The sequence below is a fragment of the Euprymna scolopes genome, chromosome 18 (assembly GCF_053919585.1).
Source record: "Euprymna scolopes isolate OS-2025 chromosome 18, ASM5391958v1, whole genome shotgun sequence".
NCBI classification, from domain to species: domain Eukaryota; kingdom Metazoa; phylum Mollusca; class Cephalopoda; order Sepiida; family Sepiolidae; genus Euprymna; species Euprymna scolopes.
Window position 1 is genome coordinate 4,428,561 of NC_136499.1, and position 20,479 is coordinate 4,449,039.

A 20,479-nucleotide genomic window follows, 5' to 3' on the forward strand; every position below is an offset into this window, starting at 1 on the left:
GCAAAATTTATTGTATATTTTGCAAATCTCTTTCGTCTGATGAGAAGAATTGCATTTTTGAAACTCCGCGGAATTAGGTTTTTCAAGTTTATTTGTACTCTTTGTTAGATAATTAAAAATTTGTATACCTTCTTTGCAGATTTTTAATCTTTTGTTTTGAAAATTTGAATAAGTTTTCAATAATATGACTTTTCTATTATATATATATATATATATATATATATATATATATATATATATATATATTACAAGTATTGTGTTCTTACTTGTGTCAGCATTATTAGATAGAGTTTTGTAAATATTGTAATATTTTGGGAAATTTTCCCTTTGCCAGACACTTGTTTGACTTTCAAACTTACATATAGCCATAATATGCACATTTGAAAATCAAACATGCCTGACAAAAGGGAGATTTTCCAAAATATTACAATACAGATCTTCCAACTAACCATGCTGACACAAGTAAGAGCACAACATTCATTATATATATATATATATATATATATATATATATATATATATATATATATACACACACACACCCACACATGTATTAACAAAGGCGAATCAGCATAGCTTATTCCACCATTATATCTTAATTTGCTTCAGTTTGTGTCGATCCATTACATCTTTGCATTGTATTGCCTTCTATGAATTTAAATTTCTTTTTATATACAAAATTAGGTTACAAATGTCTACCATGTCAGTCTGTATAAACTAAAGTTATGCAAAATCAGTCACTATTTTGAGTAAACCGACTTTATTGCTGCTTTTTGTTTTTTTTAAATGAGAAAGTTTAAAATCATGTGTTTAATAACTAGCTGTATTTACAAGAAATTATTTGTCTAAATACAATTCAAAAATCGTTTTATATTTTTATTTCAATAAATTTCAATAAATATTCAATAGTAAATGAAAAATAATCATCAAAGTTAAATATGAAATCTTGTCTAATTGTATTAATAATGGGGAGATAGGTGAGAATTTAATTTATTTTTTTTAATTTGCAAAATGATAAATTTTCTCTAAAGTTAGAGAAATTATGAAAAAGCAGCAAAAAATAGATTTAAAATGCAAAAATAAAAAACAAAACAACAACAAAAAAAACAAGTTTTGACAGGGTTATAAAGAAATCAAGATTTCAATATAAATTTCTAAGTCAGATTCAAGATAGAACATGGTTTCCTTTTGACCATGTTAAAAACAAAAAAAAAAATGGCTGCACTGTCAAAATCTTTTAATAATCATTTTAACAGTATTTATACAACATTTTGATAACCACAACAATAACACAAAAACTAAATGCAAAATAAATCATTTTTTCTTATCTTGCCTTTTTTTTTGACAAGTAATTGGTCCCAAAATGTTATTCATTAAAGTCTGTGCATTTCAGACTTATGATTATTGGAATGGCTTTCTTTAATGGTTACTTGGTGGATGAGTTGTGTTCTATCAGACATTTTAAAAATAAAACAGGAAGCAATGATTTATGACCAAAATGAACAATACAAATATGGGAATTACTGTTCTCCTCTCGGGTTAAGCCATTAACTGTTACTTCTCTCAACAAAGGAGCTGTGATCTTGTAAGGCTTTATTTTTTTATTTATATTTTTGTAAAACTCCAAAGCCAGAGAACAGAAAAAAAACATTTTGTTTGGTGTAAGTCTAGAATTCAAACTAATTAAAAAACAAAAATACAGAAAAATCTTTATTATGTACATACCTGTTATGGAAGGAAAATGTTATATTCCAAAAGTCACACAATTAGATCAAGTGTTCTTTTTTTATTTTTACTAAGAAAATCAAATTTTATGAAGTAAGAAGAATGATGTATTTTGATCCACCATATTTAATAAATAAAATGAGACAATTCAATTCGAACTACCAAGATTTTAAAATCAACTTTGTAATGGTCATGATATACTATTAATCACTAAAAATCGTAAAAAATATGATTTTCTACATAAAAAGAAATACTTGATTAATATACAAGATTTTTGGAATATGACATTTTCGTTTGGATAACGTGTACATACATAATGAAGATTTTACCATATTTTTGTTATTTTTTTAAATTCAGTTAAACACTGGATAAGAACCATTAATGTTTTTTTCATTTTTTCTTCAAATAAATTAAAACAGGATATATGATATCACATTCATCTTTTCATTTTTATAAATATAATTATTCTCTGCCAAGGATTTTTTTTTTTACAATTTAAATATATATTTTTTAATCATTCACACAGTAACCTGAGTAACCACGTGAGCGTGTTGAACAAAAAAAGGATCAATGTGATGCTCAAACATGATACGCAGGTGAAATAATGAGGATTTATTTGGAGATTTTTCGATTTCATAGAGAAGATATTTGAGTAAAATAATTTGCGTTATTCATGAGTCATTTAAATAGTTAGAATAAAGAAAACTTTAAAAGTTTTTTCTTTTTTTTTAAACTAAATCATTTCGTCAATGAAATTGATTCATAGTGGTAGTTAATAAAACTAGATCATTTCGTCAATGAAATTGATTCATAGTGGTAGTTAATAAAACTAGATCATTTCGTCAATGAAATTGATTCATAGTGGTAGTTAATAAAACTAGATCATTTCGTCAATGAAATTGATTCATAGTGGTAGTTAATAAAATGTCATGAAGGTCAGCACAAACTTTCATCAAAAGATGTGTGTGCAAATAAGAGCTTGCACACAAGATTTGAAAGGCTCACCAGAGTGAGGTATTTCAATGAGTGTAGCAACTTAAATGATGAAGATGAAAAAAAAAATGGTTTGCTTATAAATGTATCAGCATCTTTCCAAGCTGGACACTTTGGAAACAACGAACTTTCCCTAACTCTATCGTTCAATATGCACGCGACGTCAAAAGAAGGTAAATGTGAATGAAACAAAAAGACAACTTAGTTGTGTAGAAATATACACAAATTAAAATCTGACAATGGAATTAAAACGCAATCAAACAAATCTAACGAAAAGTTTCTTTTTTGAAAAAGATTTAGAATTTTAGAAAAAAGGTAACTTGTCCAGACTTTGTAGATGTATTTTGTTGTCACAAATTAATAAATCAGGATAAACTTGAGAAAATTATGAATTTCCATTCAATATCTAATTCGTATAAGGCGAGTCATTTTATAGAGCTGTGTACTACGTGGCAACTTTAGTGTTCAGGGAAATCTTCATATTGTCAAAATAGAGGTTTTCAAATCGGTTGTTTTGAGTCTGAAAAAGAAAAAAAATTACACTCGGTAAAAAAATTCTAAAAAGTAATTTCAACACAAGTTTTGAAAAATCGTTGTTAAAACAAAATGGTAGAATGTATTTATGTTGCTTTGAAGATCTCTTTTTATAATCAATCTCATTTCAAATAATAATAGAAAAATTGTTTTTAATAAAAACTTACATATTTGTATGCACAACTAACACAAAACAGAATCAAACAATAGATTTTGCACATATAAATGATTTTTATTTTAATAGAGCTTTATAACGAATAATAAATCTCAATTATCCAAACAGTTTATTGCATTTTCATTGTGTATCCATTCTTCAAAAATGGTTTAATATATTCCTAGCCAACGCTATACATTTAAAAATTCGAAAGACATCTCAGAGTACAGGTGTCACTAAAAACTTAAAAGCCAGACCATAAAATATTCATATTTCAAAGCAATTATATATAGTATTGTACCCATATTGCTGGGATCATTATTACTTATGCTCTATTTTGAATCCAGTGCAGATGAAGAATATTTATCTGATGTTGCTCAAGTTTTTCTTTTTTGATGCAAGTTTTCAAACCTAATATTTCAGAGTTAATAGTTCTGGACATATTAAAAATAAAAAATTTTTAAAATGTCATTCGTAAAATATAACATTTTCTACAGTAAGCAAAGGTATTAGGTTGATGATGAAAAAAAAAAGGCAAATAAAAGATGAAAGAGAAATAATGTTTAATTTATACAGGACCAGTTAGTATAGGATACTTTACAATTTTATTTAAAGCAAATATGAGATTTTATTTCAGTTATTATCATAAGAAAAATATTTCTGTTCATACTCCAAAGCTAATATAATAAAAATAACAATCTGGACTATAACAATATCACAAAAATGATACTGTTATGGCAGAGAGAGAGAGAGAGAGAGAAAGACAGGCAACTATATATATATATATATTAGTTGTAAAATTCTGTGTGTTTTTCTTCAACGATGATATTTTTTTTAATGTCTGGAGGATTATGCATGTCGCATACAAATTGTAATCTCCCAGACATAAAAAAAATATCACCATTGAAGAAAAACATGGATTTTTATTAAATTCTTTCCTATTAATAACAACATGGAATGAAAAAAATAATAATCTGCAGATGAAGTATCACGTCGAAATTATTAATAATTTTAAACAAATATTTATTTTACAAAATCTTTGCATTTAAACGTATAACATATGTATTTCATTTTATAATATATCTCTAGTCTTCTATATATATAAAAGCGAAAATGTATGTATGTATGTGTGTATGTTTGTGTGTCTGCTAAAAACTTTCGAGAGACACAACAAAAATTCACAAACTCGGTATCATATTGAAGCTCCATCCTTCGCTCAAAAAATATCGAAAAATTGGCCAAAAACCTTAATTTTTTCACCCCGAAGTCGACAATTTTTCGATAGGGGGGAGTCAACAAAAACGGCCCTCTCGACCGGTTCTACGCATCCATCAGATGACGTCATGACCTGATTTACTTTAAATAGTTGAAAAACTGAACAAATTTTGTGTATGTCGTGTTAGGTCAGCTGATTAGTGTGTTGGTTCATTATCTAAACGTTTTTGGTTCGAATCGTGATGTGAGATGTCTTTTTTTTTTCGATTTTTTTAAATTTAAATATTGAACCAGTGTTATTTAAGCCATTTTTTACGTAACGTTCGTCTTTCTGTTTTTTTTTTTTACTTCGCTTATCCACCCCCGACCACACACCCAAAAACACCCGGGTACCCACCGATTTTTTAAATTTTAATATCGGAACAGGCTTATTTAAGCCATTTTTCACATGTTCATTTTTCTGTTTTCATCGTTCGTTTGCCTTATGTTAGTTTTTTTTTTGTGTTTTTTTTTTCCGCTTAAGTGTTAACGTTGTTTTCTTTTTTTACTTCGCTTATAACAAACAAAACTACGTCGCCGTCGTAATGCTCAATGACTTCTGGCCATGCACCCGTCAATTTGGTTCTTAAATAAATTCAAACATCTTTCACTAACTCATTCTGGCTGGCCGATTTTATTTTCAAACTTCACCTCAGGGCTTCGGGTTCAATCCTACCCCCTCTCCGGGTTCTTTTTTATTTAACACCACACACACCTACAAACACCCGGGCAACGCCGAGTACCCCTGCTAGTACTTTAATAAATCAGTCCATTTTCTGTAGGCTGTTTTTGAACCCAGTCAACGATGGGTATTTTTGCTAGTCTATCTATATATATAAAAGCGAAAATGTATGTATGTATGTGTGTATGTTTGGATGTCTGCTAAAAACTTTCGACAGACGCGACGAAAATTCACAAACTCAGTATCACATTGAAGCTCCATCCTTTGCTCGAAAAATATCGAAAAATTGGCCCAAAAAGTTTAAAAACGCAAAAGTCAAATATCATACTTCAATTAGGCTCTAGTCAGAAACATTAATTTCGAATGCGCCTCTGTCATATCAAAGAACCTGTTGTTGATTTAATGTCTGACCTTACTGCTTGTGCAGTGATAATAGCTTGAATTTAAGTTTAAAATTAAAAAGTCAAGTATCATGGTGCAGTTGTGTTTTATACAGAAACATTCATTTCAAATGTGCCCCTGTCATATCCAATATCTGTTAATTTTATGTTTTTACTTTCAGCTTGTGTCGTAAGAAAACTTTTCAAATGCACTTGTGATATTAGGCTGTGTAAGGTGTTAACTTTGGTCAAAATCATCTGTTCTTTCTTTCATCAGATTATTTCGATTATCGATACTTATCAAAGACATTCCAATACAAGACTTATCCAAAAACACTGCCAGGCACATAAAGTACATTTGTGTAAAATTTCATAAAAATCGGCCCAGTCGTTTTTGAGTCCAGATGGAACGAACTCACACACACAAAGTTCCTTTTATATAATACTAGCGGGGGTACCCGGCGTTGCCCGGGTGTTTGGAGGTGTGTGTTGGTGGGGGGGGGGTAGATTAAAACAACCCTGTTAAAAAAAAAAAAACGTTGGCCGGTTGTTTGGAGGTGTAAAAGAAAAAAATAGTTTTAGTATAAAGGTAGGCTTGAAATTTGTTTGGTTTTTCAACTATTTCATGTATGTCCCGTTAGCTAAGTTGGTTATGGCCTTGGTTCATTATCTAAACGTTTTGGGTTCGAATCGTGGTGGGAGATGTTTTTGTTTTTTTCTCAATTTTTTAAATTTAAATATTGAACCAGTGTTATTTAAGCCATTTTTTACGTAACGTTCGTTTTCTGTTTTTTTTTTTTTTCTTTTTTTTTGTACTTTGCTTATTCTTAGCGACACCCAAAAACACCTGGGTACCCACCGATTTTTAAAAAATAAATCAGGTCACAACGTCATCTGACGCATGCGTAGAATTGGTCATTGTCACGAGAAGACTGTTTTTGTTGTCCCCCCCCCCCCCGTCGAAAATTGTCCATTTCGGGGTGAAAAAGTTAAACAAACTAGGAATTCCAATCATACATACCATATCACAAACTCTAAAGCAAACATTAAAAACAATAAAACATCTCCAAAACAAACGAATTTCCAATGCAGCCATATACACTGTTCCTTGCCAAAATTGCCATCATAGATACGTAGGTGAAATGTAGATTAGAGAAAAGGCTGAATAAACATAAAAGAGATATAAGGAATAGCAATTCTCTGAATTTATTATGCTTTCATTCATTGCAGCATAATCATACTTTGGACTTTAAACAAGCAAAAATAGTTAATTTTATTTCAAATAAACAACGGCAGAGATTTCTTGAATCAGCGCTTACCACAAATTCAAACACAAACAATGTGCAGGTTTCTATAATGTATCTCCAATAATAAGTAAACTTTTATTAAAAGAACATTTAATTTTAGACATAGTAACCTCTCACACCAGAGAAAATGCCTCCTATAATAACTAATACATATGATAAGTCATAAATTATAAGAAGAATACACTCATTTTATTTCAGTTACACATCCATAATGAACATATTTGTTTCAAAAAGAATATGAATTGCATCATATCTTTTTAAATATTTTAACAGCTATATGACGTTATAAAAAAATAAAATCTTACTCTCTTTCACAACGCTATGCCCCCACTCTTTTTTTTTTTAAATTCCTATACTTTTTTTCCATTTCTGAACAGGAACAGGGCCATACATTTCATCACATCAAAAATATATTTGCAAATATTTGTACTGGTGTTTTGTTTTCTTAATTTCATTCATCCAAAGGAAGTCTTGCAATAAAGATAAAACATTGATGAACACATAACTTTGTTCCTTTCTTATTTCTCTCTCTCTCTTTATATATATATATGCATATATAGCACATCTTCCTCTTGATCATTTTTCATAATTTTTGGACTTTATACAAATTTCAACAGGACATGTAAGTAAATAATATTTTCATCTGAAATGTGTTTACATACTCACATACACTTAAAGACAAAAAGCCTCTGACAAAGTGGATTAAAAACACAAAGAAAATAACATTAAATCCTATTTCAAAGTAGCCATAAAAATTGTTTTTTCTCCTTACCATCAGTCCAAGTACGGAGGCCCATACCAACAAAATTATCTGAAATGAAGAAACACATTGAGTAAACAGAATTTAAAAACAATGATTCATGAAAACTTTTATTTGAGATTGAAAGAAAAGTAAAATTACAATTTTTTGTATGCAGATAAATGCAAGTAAAATACATTTTTTACATTAATATTTGTTTTAAATTAATATTTGTTTTAAATTAATATTTGTTTTAAATTAATATTTGTTTTAAATTAATATTTGTTTTAAATTAATATTTGTTTTAAATTAATATTTGTTTTAAATTAATATTTGTTTTAAATTAATATTTGTTTTAAATTAATATTTGTTTTAAATTAATATTTGTTTTAAATTAATATTTGTTTTAAATTAATATTTGTTTTAAATTAATATTTGTTTTAAATTAATATTTGTTTTAAATTAATATTTGTTTTAAATTAATATTTGTTTTAAATTAATATTTGTTTTAAATTAATATTTGTTTTAAATTAATATTTGTTTTAAATTAATATTTGTTTTAAATTAATATTTGTTTTAAATTAATATTTGTTTTAAATTAATATTTGTTTTAAATTAATATTTGTTTTAAATTAATATTTGTTTTACATTAATATTTGTTTTACATTAATATTTGTTTTACATTAATATTTGTTTTACATTAATATTTGTTTTAAATTAATATTTGTTTTAAATTAATATTTGTTTTAAATTAATATTTGTTTTAAATTAATATTTGTTTTAAATTAATATTTATAATATTTTCATCATGCAGATTTTTTATCAAACATTTTTATTTAGAAGAGGATCTCTCAGTTGGTTTGACATGATTGACAAATTAATGTAATGTCGTTTCAGACATGTTTTAAAAAGTATATAAAATGTATGTTAGTTCTCTATTATATAAAAGTGTGTGTGTTCCTTCCTGATAGGTTCAAAAACGGCTGAGCGTATCTTTTGCAAATTTCACACAAAGGTAATTTATGTCTGGCAGTGTTCTTAGATATGTTTTGTACAGAAATTCATCAGATAAGTATCAAAAATCAAGAAAATCCGATCCTAAAAATTTTTCTTATAGATAAAAATGAATTTTTACAGAGGAATATTTTACCATATATAATTTATATTATTTGTTATTTGGCCAAGGGAGATAATTCTCAGCAAATCACTTTAAAAACAAAAAAAACAAAAAAAAAAACAGAACTATTATCATCTGGAGATAGAGCTCATTGGTAGAGTATTCGACTACAGATCGAATGATCCCCTGTTCAAGCCCAGGTGTGTCTCACCATTTTATTTTAATTTTTTCTTATGAATGAGTTCAATTTATGATAAAAGAAGAGGTATCATTTAAAATCACCACAAATCATTTCTTCATTTGCATATTTTAAAACTAAAGATTAATCAGAAGTGACTTTTCTAGGGCAGTCATCGTCACATCCAAATATCAGCTGATGTAATATTGTAAACAGGCTCAGACAAAATTTGATGAACAACATTATCATTTTTATTTTTTTGTGAATTAGTCCACTAGGCAAATTATTTTTCATAATATATAATGTTCAATAGAAGACTGACTCTATAATAATACATTACACAATCTGCAAAAATTAAAATATCATGTTTAAGCATATTATTCAACCTGGCAATGCCAGGCGTCTAGCTAGTATGATGATAGTTTAATTTGAGATACCATTTTTTTTTTTTTCAAGGTAGTCACCACTTATCAAGGCCCAGAAGCCACTCGGGGATAAGGGTTATTGTGTGTACAGTACGTTAGTGTTGGAGATCTGATAAAGTGTCTTACTTAAGGAGGCGGTGGTTCATCAGGAATTTGTTCACATTGGACTTGAAGACATCCAGGTTGTAGTCAGGTGGGAAACAGACAACCGGAACAGAGTTCCACAGGTGTGCACTTCTAAGAAAGAAGCTTTGTTCATGGAATCTACGTTTTGATTTAGGCACAGATAAGGAGTGGGGAAAATTTTTGATAGTGGTTTCAGCTAGGTGGGTGTTTATTGTGAAAGATTGGCGAGGGAAGACCAGAGATTGGAGTTCAGACGAGCAACTGCCATGGTAGTAATGATAAAACAAAGACAGGCTTCTCCTGTGGGAGAGGGGTTGCAGGGAAGAGAAAAGGGCATCCCCCACTAAGCCACGAAGCCTATTTTGTACTCTGTCAAGGCAGGATAGGCTGTTTTTAGCAGCTCCTGCCCAGATGTGGCAGCAGTACTCCATCCTTGGACATACTTGGCTTTTATACAGATAGAGAATTGCATTAGGGGTGAGATATCTTCTGGAGCGGTAGAAGGATCCTACCATTTTTCCAGCGATCTTGGCAACTAACTTGATGTACATATTCCATTTCAGGTCAGGGGTAAAGGTCAAGCCCAGAAGCTTATCAAAACATGGAGCTTCCCCTAGACGAGAGCCACCCATATCAATTGATGCCAGATGGGGATCAGAGCATTGATGATGTAAGGATAGGAGTTTGGTTTTAGATGCATTAAAAGTAACCAGCCACCTCCTCCCCCACTGTACCACGCGCTCAAGATCAGAGGAGAGAGAATCTGAGAGAACTTTGTCATTTACGGCCTTTGATGTGTTGCCATAGATGGTTGTGTCATCAGCATAGATGTCAACGAACGATTTAAGTATATGTTTTGAGAGATCATTGATGTATATCAGGAAGAGAGTTGGGCCTAGGATGGACCCCTGAGGGACTCCAGCATTAATATTGAGGGTTTCTGATTTCTGCTCATCAACTACTACTCTTATGAGCCTATCAGAGAGAAATGATTTTATGATCGAGAAAACATTTCCAGTTATACCGTAGCTGGAAATATTGTGAAGTTGGCCCTTATGCCATACCTTATCGAAGGCCTTTGATATGTCAAGAGCAATTGCCCTAGAGAGGAAGCTTTTGTCAAGAGATTCGCTAATCCTATGTGATATAACCATTAGCACATCTGTAGATCTGGCAGAACAGAAAGCATACTTGATAAATAGTTTGGCCTTGTCTGATGCTGACAAGATGATCTCAGGTCCATTGATGATGGTTGGGATAGAACGCACGCTTCTGTTCAAGATCCTGTTTGCTATTTGCCAAAACTGGTGGGAACCAAGCCGCTGCTCAGCTACTTTGGATTTAACGGACTGAGCATATAGCTCTCTTGCATTTTTTATTACTCTTTTGCAGTGGTTGCTGGCAATCCTGAAGGCAGCTTTAGTCTCAGTGCACCTATGGAAAAAGTGATTTCTGTGCGTGATGGTAGCAGCACATTCTGGGGAGAACCATGGCTGGCTGTTAGGTTTTTGTTGGATGGTATGAATCGGTCTATGCCTACAATTAGCCATTCAGTCAGGTCTGATACTATGGAGGACACATCTTTTTTAAACATGGAATGGAGTGGTAGATCGGATATTAGTGTACGGAAGCTATCCCAGTCAGCGGTAGAGTATCGATATACAGTACGGTGGAGAGGTACATCTCCAGACTTATTGCATTTCGTTTTTATCTTAACCGTGGTCGGAAGATCCCAGAGGAGACAGAACAGAACTTGAACATTGCTCAGGGGAAGTTGTGAGAAAAAGGTCTAGAAGGCTAGCATACTGACCGGAAGTATCTGGCACTCGGGTGGGTTCGTGGACAATCTGAGTGAGGTCATAGGCAATGGCAAAATCATGACAGAACCTCCTCTCGTCATCTGTTTTGTTAGAGTGGGTCAGCCATTCCGCATTGTGGACATTGAAGTCACCACAAATGTGGATGTTAGCTGAAGGGTGAGCAGACAGGATGTGGTCAATTTTTTCAGATATGCTCTTAAAGATAGTAACTCCGCTGCTGTGGGGGCGATAGAGAGCGAATATAAATGCAGTGGTGTAAGCAAGTGCATTTTCAGTCTGTCATGTTTAAAACTAAAATAGCATTTTCATTGTTAAATCTGTAGATTGAAAGGATAAATCTTAAGAATAGATAAATTCTTTTTTAAAAAAACAAAAAAAATAAGCAAAGACATTGTTATGACAATAAAAAACAATTCTTATTTTCTAAAAGGTCCCATTTTTGGCATGGATACTGCAAAGTTATAAGATTTTAGAATCTCAGTCTATTTTGATATGCAATAAATAGATTTGTTAAGATATGTTTGAAGGCTACGACAATGCAGTTTGGCAGAAAAACAATGTTGGATACAAGATAAACAGAATAAATGACAATATTGAAGGATTCGTATTATTTAGATTTTTCGCATTTCTGTTGTCAACTAGAGTGTTATTTGCAGAAAATTTTAGTCCATGTATCCTCTAACCTTTTTCAGGTGTATTTTGTTGAACTTACAAGCACCCATGGCATAGTGGATAAAGTCTTTGGTAAATTCAATTGTAAAATTACACTCTTCTGGATGTTGAAGATTCAATCCTCAATGTGGGAGACATCCAAATCTAGCTCCATGAATTAATTAAAAGGTTCTGTTTGAAATTTTGTGTAGAAATATAATAGTGAAGACTTTGAATAATTTTTGATTTGAGGCAATCTTTCCAGCTTGTCATTTATGTTGTTTATCTTGTCTCGAGTATTTTTCTACCAAACTGCATTGTCATAACCTTCCAATGCTTCTTGCACACTACGCATAACACAACTACAACATCCTTTTTAAATAGATTTTTATTTATTTCTTTGTTTACTTACCACATAATATTTTTAAGGGTTAGCTTGTGTTCTCTGTGATATAAGTGTTGTTTAAATCTAAAATTAAATACGTATGCATACATTTGAAGTTAAATTACAATGTGAAGATTTTGTGAAATAACCAAACATTTAATTGTTACAGATTTTTTATAATTTCTACATAATACACCTTCCTAAGAATATATTTTTTTTCCATCTCCTGTTATTAACGGGAAAGATTTTGTAGTAAAAATCCGTACTTCTTTTCAATGGTGATATATATATTTTTTTTCTTATAATTTCCAGATGACGTTTGCCGCACATGGTTTGAAACTATTAGGTTTTGTTCTCCGTGATAGAAGTAGTGTTTAAATTTTAAAATAAAATGCATATGTAATATTCTGAAGAAGGTATTATGCCGAAATTATAAATAATTGTTTGTTTGATTTACAAAATCTTCACCTTGTAATTTGGCTTCAAACATATACATACATATTTCATTTTAACATTTTAAATATATCTTCATATAAAACTAGTATAACTAATTGGGCATTAAATGCTTCCAAATTTAGAGATCTCCAAAAAAATAAAAAATAATAAATTCATGGATCACGATAATGATCATGTTTTGTGCAGCTTTACTTTATATAGACATGTTGCAGACGTGTTTTGGAGATGGGGGTGGGGGTTATAATAAAGAAAAAAAGTGTTAAAATGAATAAAATTAAAGAATAAGAAGGTGTTAAATCAATGAGAATCACATAAGTCAAAAGCAAAAACATATTTTTTCATAAAAGAATGCCTACCTTCAAGTTCTTGGAAAGAATGATCTTTCTGAAAGCAGAAAGTGAAAAATAAAAAACAATTTTTTTTTCTAGTATCAAATTGAAAAAAATTGTCTTTACATTTAAAAACAAATTTTAAATTAAAGTTTAAAAAAAAAAAAAAACATAACATATTCCTGAATATCTACCTCCCCTTCCTTGGGATTATTTCATACTAAAATCATACCAGCAAAAGTCAAGGCCATTATCGAGGTAGCTTGTTCTGGTGGTTTAAGATATGCTCTGTGTAATTCTAGGAGATTCACCCTCCCAAGTTTGACTTTATCACCTTTTGAGAAGGGTTTAGTTTATCGTTAACCACCTGAATCACCTCTATCAAGGGAAGCCAATGGGGGCTGCTCAGACATTTTTTGGTCAGCCAGAGTGCTCTTCCTCTAGGGTGCTTGTTTTTCAAATTCCACTTTCTTAACCTTATGACACATCTTTCCACCATGAAAATAAGATAAATAAAAAGTATTTTCACCCCAAACTTTCCACAAAAAAATGCTGAATAGTTTTTGTTTACATGAGGTCAGTTTTTTTTCTTATATAGAAACTGTCTTGTGTAAAAACAAAAAACAAATTTTTCTAGTGATGTTAAAAAGTTTCAGTTATGTTTCAAATGGTCAGTTTTTATCTCATTTTCATTTTCTAAGTTAACCAGTTTTATCTATCTATATAATAAACTGCTGTTGACAGATCAACAGATACAAATAAAGATACTTTGTCACTAAAAATTACACATGCATATTTAAATTTACTTTGCACAAAACTATATTTTATAAATATTGTAAAAAAAAATGTTTCCTGTATTAATTGCAGTTGCTAACATTCTGAAACTGTTATAATTAAATTCACTTATATACAATTTTAAAGAAGTTTTAAAGTCGCAAACATACATAATAAAATAAAAAATTAAATCAAACGTTTTGACTGGCTTGATTCTGTTGATAGAATTGGGAGATACCATTGATGTTTGCCAACATCAATAAGTGAAAGCGATATTATAGAAGGCGCTGGATTCGAACTTAGGATACTGAGATCACTAGTTAATGATACGAGGTGCTTCCAATAAGTTGCCAAACTTTTTTAGTATGGACACTTTTATTGATAGTACACACAGGAAACTCTAGACCTCTTCAAGTAATCTCCTCTGGCTGTAATGAACTTGTACTGTTCCAACAACTTCTGGAAGGTCTCCATATCCTCTTGTGTGAGCGTGTCAATGACCCACAACACAACTTCTTTTATCTCCTTAATTGTCTCATAATGACAGCCTCTAAGGTTTTACTTGAGCTTAGGGAATAACCAAAAGTCACAGGGAGCAAGGTCTGGATTATAGGGAGGGTGAGGAACTGTCTTGATGCTCATGAAAATGTCTTTCTTTCTGATCTTCTTTGCGCAATCTTAGGACAAACTTTGTGCAAATCTTCATTTTCAGTTCCTCATGAATAATTGTGTGTACAGTTCCTATACTGACATCAAATTGTGAACTTATTATCTCTATAGACGCACGACGATCCTTATCTATGAAATTCTTTATTTGGCCAATCAACTCTGGTACTCTGATTTCCTTACTCTTCTCACACCTCTCATCATCCCTCACAGATTCCCTGCCTTCATGGGATCTCTTCTGCCACTGAAAACCTGATCCTCAATTCATGCAAGATGGTCCAAAAGCAACCTGAAGTATTCCATATGTCTCTGTGGCATTTTTTCTAAGTTTAAAACAGAATCTCATTGCATATTATTCTTCTAAAGTGTCCTCACGCCCAGATTGCATTTTTGAAATTCACCGGCTGTGACAGACTTTAATAGGGTGTATCCCAATTCCTGCTGTAGCTGTTCATCTGAACCTGAAATCATAAAAATTGGTCAGTCATCTCATATGATGTATAGCAATAACATACTGCATTTTCAAGAGGCTACAACAATTTTAAATGCTTGTACAAAAAAAGTCTGGAAACTTATTTAAGACATCTCATATATTGATAATTTACCTGATTGAACAATGCATTTTAGGTAATTAATTCTTATTTCAGTCACGTAAAACATGTGTAAGAATTCTTGATGTTGGAAAACTCACACTTACTTTTGATCCCATTTTTGAACGGATTGTCTTTAGTAAACTTTTTCTTTTATTATCTTTAGGGAAATCGACTACATCAAAATGTTCCTCCTCCCCATCATCAAGGGCGCACGTATCAGCCGCAGGAAGTTCTTTCTCACCAGCAGAATTCTCAACCAACATCATGTACTTGTATTCGAGTCTGAAATAGAAAAGGTTTTAAATCAACAATTAATTAAAGTTCTACTCAGATTATCACCAGGATTGGATTCAATCATAGGATCCGATGAATAGGATTTGAAAAAACTGGATCCAATAAATAGGATCTAATAAGTAGGATCCAGTTTTCTAGTATCATAAAAATAAATGAAATAAGCCATGTGTGCATGATCCCCCTCTGGTGCTGCGTGCAAGATGACGCCACAAAAAATAGTGAAGAAATGATTAATGTAAGAAGTTTAAAGGGCCAACATTGCCTTCACATTTTCGCCAAGTTTCAGAAAAATCTAATGCCTGGGGCAAAAGTTATGGGGTAAAAAGTGTCATTTTTTGCAATTTTGGAGCATTCATGACCCCTTTTGAGCTCCTGGGAACACCGAATCCTAGTGAAAATGGACAAACAGTGCAGTTTCATGCCTTAAGACATGTATATTTGAATTCAGCACCATGGAAAACCACTATATAGATATACATATCAAGGTTTTGAGTAATAAGAAAAAAGAGCTCCAAAAAGGTAGGTTTTTTTAGACCTAAAAGTCCCAGAATGGATAACGGTGCAGTTTTAGGCCTTAACATATATAAGTATATTTGAGTTGACCACCGTGAAAAACCATTATATAGTCAGACATAAGTTTTTGTTGAGAAATATGAAAAAATAGCCACAAAAGGGGCGTTTTTAGCACTAAAAGTCTCCAGGGACGTGAACCAGAATTTTGCCAGGATCACCCATACTGGATTTGTATCAAGAACAATGGGCTCCACATTTTGGCTAAGTTTCCAAAAAATCTAATGGATGGATCAAAAGTTATGGGGCAAAATGTGTAATTTTTGGCTATTTTGAGGCATTTTTTACCTCTTTTGAGCCCCTGGGGATGCAACGGGAACTTTTGCAAAAAAACTTTTTTTACTGTTCACATCTATTTAATGAAATACAATTTGTGGCAAAATTTCAGGAAAAACTAATGGACGGTTATCTGGCAATTGTCCGGAATAACGGACGCACGGATGAACGCATGCCACTGAAAAGATAGGTCCCTCTCCGATAAATTGGGGGACCAATATCTCATCTATTTCAACTACAAAATTGCTTGTTGACATTTTTTTATGGAAATTGCTTGAGACACGGCATGAAGCCACTTGATATAAGGAGCTAACAAGAACGAAAGATGATTATCACAAAGACAGGAGAAAAGATCAACACTGTAGTTAGAAGGAATGAATCAGACAATTCTGAAAAGCACATGCCATAATAGTATTTATAGAAAAGACCGAGACTAGCAACATCACGTCTGTGAGAAAGAGAGGTTGCAGTGAAGAAGAAAGATTAAGGCCAATCCAATTACAGATGCGTTTCCGCATTTTATCAAAAACCTTCAAATGGAACACAGATTCATCAGCTCAAATATGACAACAATGATACTATCAATGGATGGAGTTGATTGTTGTCATATTTGAGCTGATGAATCTGTGTTCCATTTGAAGCAGTTTGAGGAGAAAAAACTATTAGAGTAGAAGACTTTAACAGTGAAGAATTTTGCTGTTTGTTAGCTTAGTTGAGAGTATGTATGTAAAGTATGTATGTAAACTATGTATGTAAACTATGTATGTAAACTATGTATGTAAACTATGTATGTAAACTATGTATGTAAAGTATGTATGTAAACTATGTATGTAAAGTATGTATGTAAAGTATGTATGTAAACTATGTATGTAAACTATGTATGTAAACTATGTATGTAAACTATGTATGTAAACTATGTATGTAAACTATGTATGTAAACTATGTATGTAAACTATGTATGTAAACTATGTATGTAAACTATGTATGTAAACTATGTAAAGTATGTATGTAAACTATGTAAAGTATGTATGTAAACTATGTAAAGTATGTATGTAAACTATGTAAAGTATGTATGTAAACTATGTAAAGTATGTATGTAAACTATGTAAAGTATGTATGTAAACTATGTAAAGTATGTATGTAAACTATGTAAAGTATGTATGTAAACTATGTAAAGTATGTATGTAAACTATGTAAAGTATGTATGTAAACTATGTAAAGTATGTATGTAAACTATGTAAAGTATGTACGTAAACTATGTATGTAAAGTATGTATGTAAAGTATGTATGTAAAGTATGTATGTAAAGTATGTATGTAAAGTATGTACGTAAACTATGTATGTAAACTATGTATGTAAAGTATGTATGTAAACTATGTATGTAAAGTATGTATGTAAAGTATGTATGTAAACTATGTATGTAAACTATGTATGTAAAGTATGTATGTAAAGTATGTATGTAAAGTGGGCACAAATGCTATGCATTCATCAAAGTACAAATTCCATTAAGTTATTTGTAAAACAGGTACAGGTACGCATCATTGCAACGATGGGACAAAATTTGAAGCTTCATTTTACTTTAGATATTTGAATAAAAATTTATTAAACATATTTGCAATTTTTGGAGGCGAGAGGTGGGTAGAAGTGGTAATTTAATTTATTTGTGTGGGATTGGCAGTTTATTATGTAGATTTTTCATTTCTTGTATACACTTATGTGATGTAGTTATAATTTGAAATCAAGTCAGTTATTATTTAGAACTTAGGATGCTCATTAAGAAGAGATCAAATGGGGCTGTTTAGACCCCTCACTTATCCTCCCCATGTTATGAGAAGCAATAGATAAAGAAATAGATCCATTTAATAAACAAAATAACCTTCAATCCATAGTGGAATGTGGCATAAATGGTTGATAACATTGAATGATATTCAAACTAAGTTTCTTTCCTTTAACAACAACAAAACAATCTTCTCAACCAATGATTGCTATAACAACTAACACTACATAAAAACCCATCTTTCAAACTCGTCGGCTTAACATTCACAGGCAACATGATTTGAAACAAATACATTGAGCACATTGCCAAGGCTGCTAAAAATAAAGCAGGCTCCCTCTACCATGCTAGAAAATTACTCACTCCAGAGAGCATCTTATATCTTTACAAAACCATGCATGAGTCTTGTTACCACAATTAGTTTCTCACTCTTCGACAGGATCCAAAAAAGTCTCAAATTTGTCAACCAAAATTAAAAAAAATTCGTCAATCAAAATCAAAAAAAGTTTGTCAATCAAAATTAAAAAAAATTTGTCAATCAAAATCAAAAAAAGTCTCAAATTTGTCAACCAAAATCAAAAAAAATTGTCAATCAAAATCAAAAAAGTCTCAAATTTGTCAACCAAGCTTCAACCTCTGTCGCATCTCTGTGCCTGTTTTACAAGTACGTTGATGAAATGTACTCTGATGAACTGATAAAACTTGTGCCCTCTTCACATACATACCCTCAACTAACCTGACAAACAGCAAAATCCCACCACTTCACTTTTCAGGTCATCAGATGCAGGAAAGCCTTCTATTATAATAATTTCTTCCCTTAGACTGATACACTTTGGAATTTCCCATTTCCTGCTTCCCTGACAACTAATCTGCAGCAGTTTAAATGTAGTATGAACTTCCTTCAGTCCCCTGTTAGGTACGATCCCAAATAGTAGTTCCTTATGTTCCAAATGGCAATATGCCTTGTTTGGGGTGAAAAAAAGAGTATACAAAAAAAAAAAAGTTTAAGATTAATTTGTATTTAACTTTCATATGCAAATATATTTCCAGCTTCTTAACCGAATGTTCAGACCACAATGTCTACCCTGGCTCTGACAGACAAAATAAGTCATGAAATAAACAAAATTGTGCCATATTTTATCATAAAATTTTAGTCTTTGATACCTGAATTATCTTTTGATGGTTGCTGATTGTTATAGTAATTTCAGTTTTAATAAATTGTTTTATAAATAATATTATAAGTAAAAACAAATATTTGGTAGCGTCCAATACTTTTTAGGATTCATGGACAATTCTAACACAAGTAGTAACTAATTCCAGCAAAAAATTTGTCCACGTAATAAGCCACACATCATTTTCTATAAAATAACTTTGTTGAGTGATTACACTTAAAAATGCCAAGAAATTATTCAATTTTTAATTAGAATTTGAAAGTTAAGAAGCCAATGCAATGCAAAATTTTTGTAAAAAATAAACAATTTATTTAAACATTAAAAACAATTCAGTTTCAACGGTATATTTTTTCATCAAGCATGGAATCAGTTTTTGAAAAATCAAAGACTGTGTGGTCTACAACATAAATTCGACAGTCGTACATCTAAACAATATTATATAAATGCGGGAGTGCCGTCTATCCTTGGACCTCTACTGTTCCTGATATTCATAAATGACCTCCCCGACAAAATTTCCTCTGAGATGGGTATATATGCTGATGACACCACACTCTATAACAGGCACGACAGGAAAACAAATGAACACATATCTAAAGAAATGGCAGAAACACTAGAGGATGACCTCCAATCTGTAGTGAAATGAGGACAAAAATGGATGGTCACGTTCAATGCCGCCAAAACTAAACTAGTTTCATTCAATAATTACAAGAAACCTTCTCTACCACCTATAGCAATGGCAAACGACTCTTTATCTGAGAGTACATCTTTCAAACTCCTTGGCCTAACGTTCACAGGGAACATGAGTTGGAACAATTACATTGAAGGCATTGCCAGGGTCGCTGCAAGGAAGGTGGGCTCTCTCTACCGTGCTAGAAAACTACTAACACCCGAAAGTATCCTGTACCTCTATAAGGCAACCATTTGCCCATGTATGGAGTATTGCTGTCATATTTGGGCTGGTGCATCTGCTACTAGTCTCTCGCTCCTAGACAAGGTTCAAAAGAGAGTCGAAAATCTGATAGGCCCTGAACTGGCATCTAAACTTCAGCCTCTGTCCCATCGATGAAACGTTGCATCCCTCTGCCTGTTCTATAAGTATTTTAATG

General features: G+C 31.4%; 1 protein-coding gene across 1 annotated transcript in view; it reads right to left on the reverse strand.

Moving 5' to 3' along the window:
• Nucleotides 1-1,220: 1,220 nt before the first annotated feature.
• LOC145297487 (endosome/lysosome-associated apoptosis and autophagy regulator family member 2-like) overlaps nt 1,221-20,479 on the reverse strand; it is a 305,309-nt gene continuing 286,050 nt past the window's right edge. Inside the window, exons 22-25 of the mRNA XM_080143369.1 lie at nt 15,393-15,570; nt 13,283-13,310; nt 7,802-7,840; nt 1,221-3,238 (exon numbers count right to left, since the gene is read on the reverse strand). Coding sequence (XP_079999495.1) covers nt 3,219-3,238; nt 7,802-7,840; nt 13,283-13,310; nt 15,393-15,570 — 265 coding nt within the window. The 3' untranslated portion in view covers nt 1,221-3,218. The remainder of the gene's footprint in view (nt 3,239-7,801; nt 7,841-13,282; nt 13,311-15,392; nt 15,571-20,479) is intronic.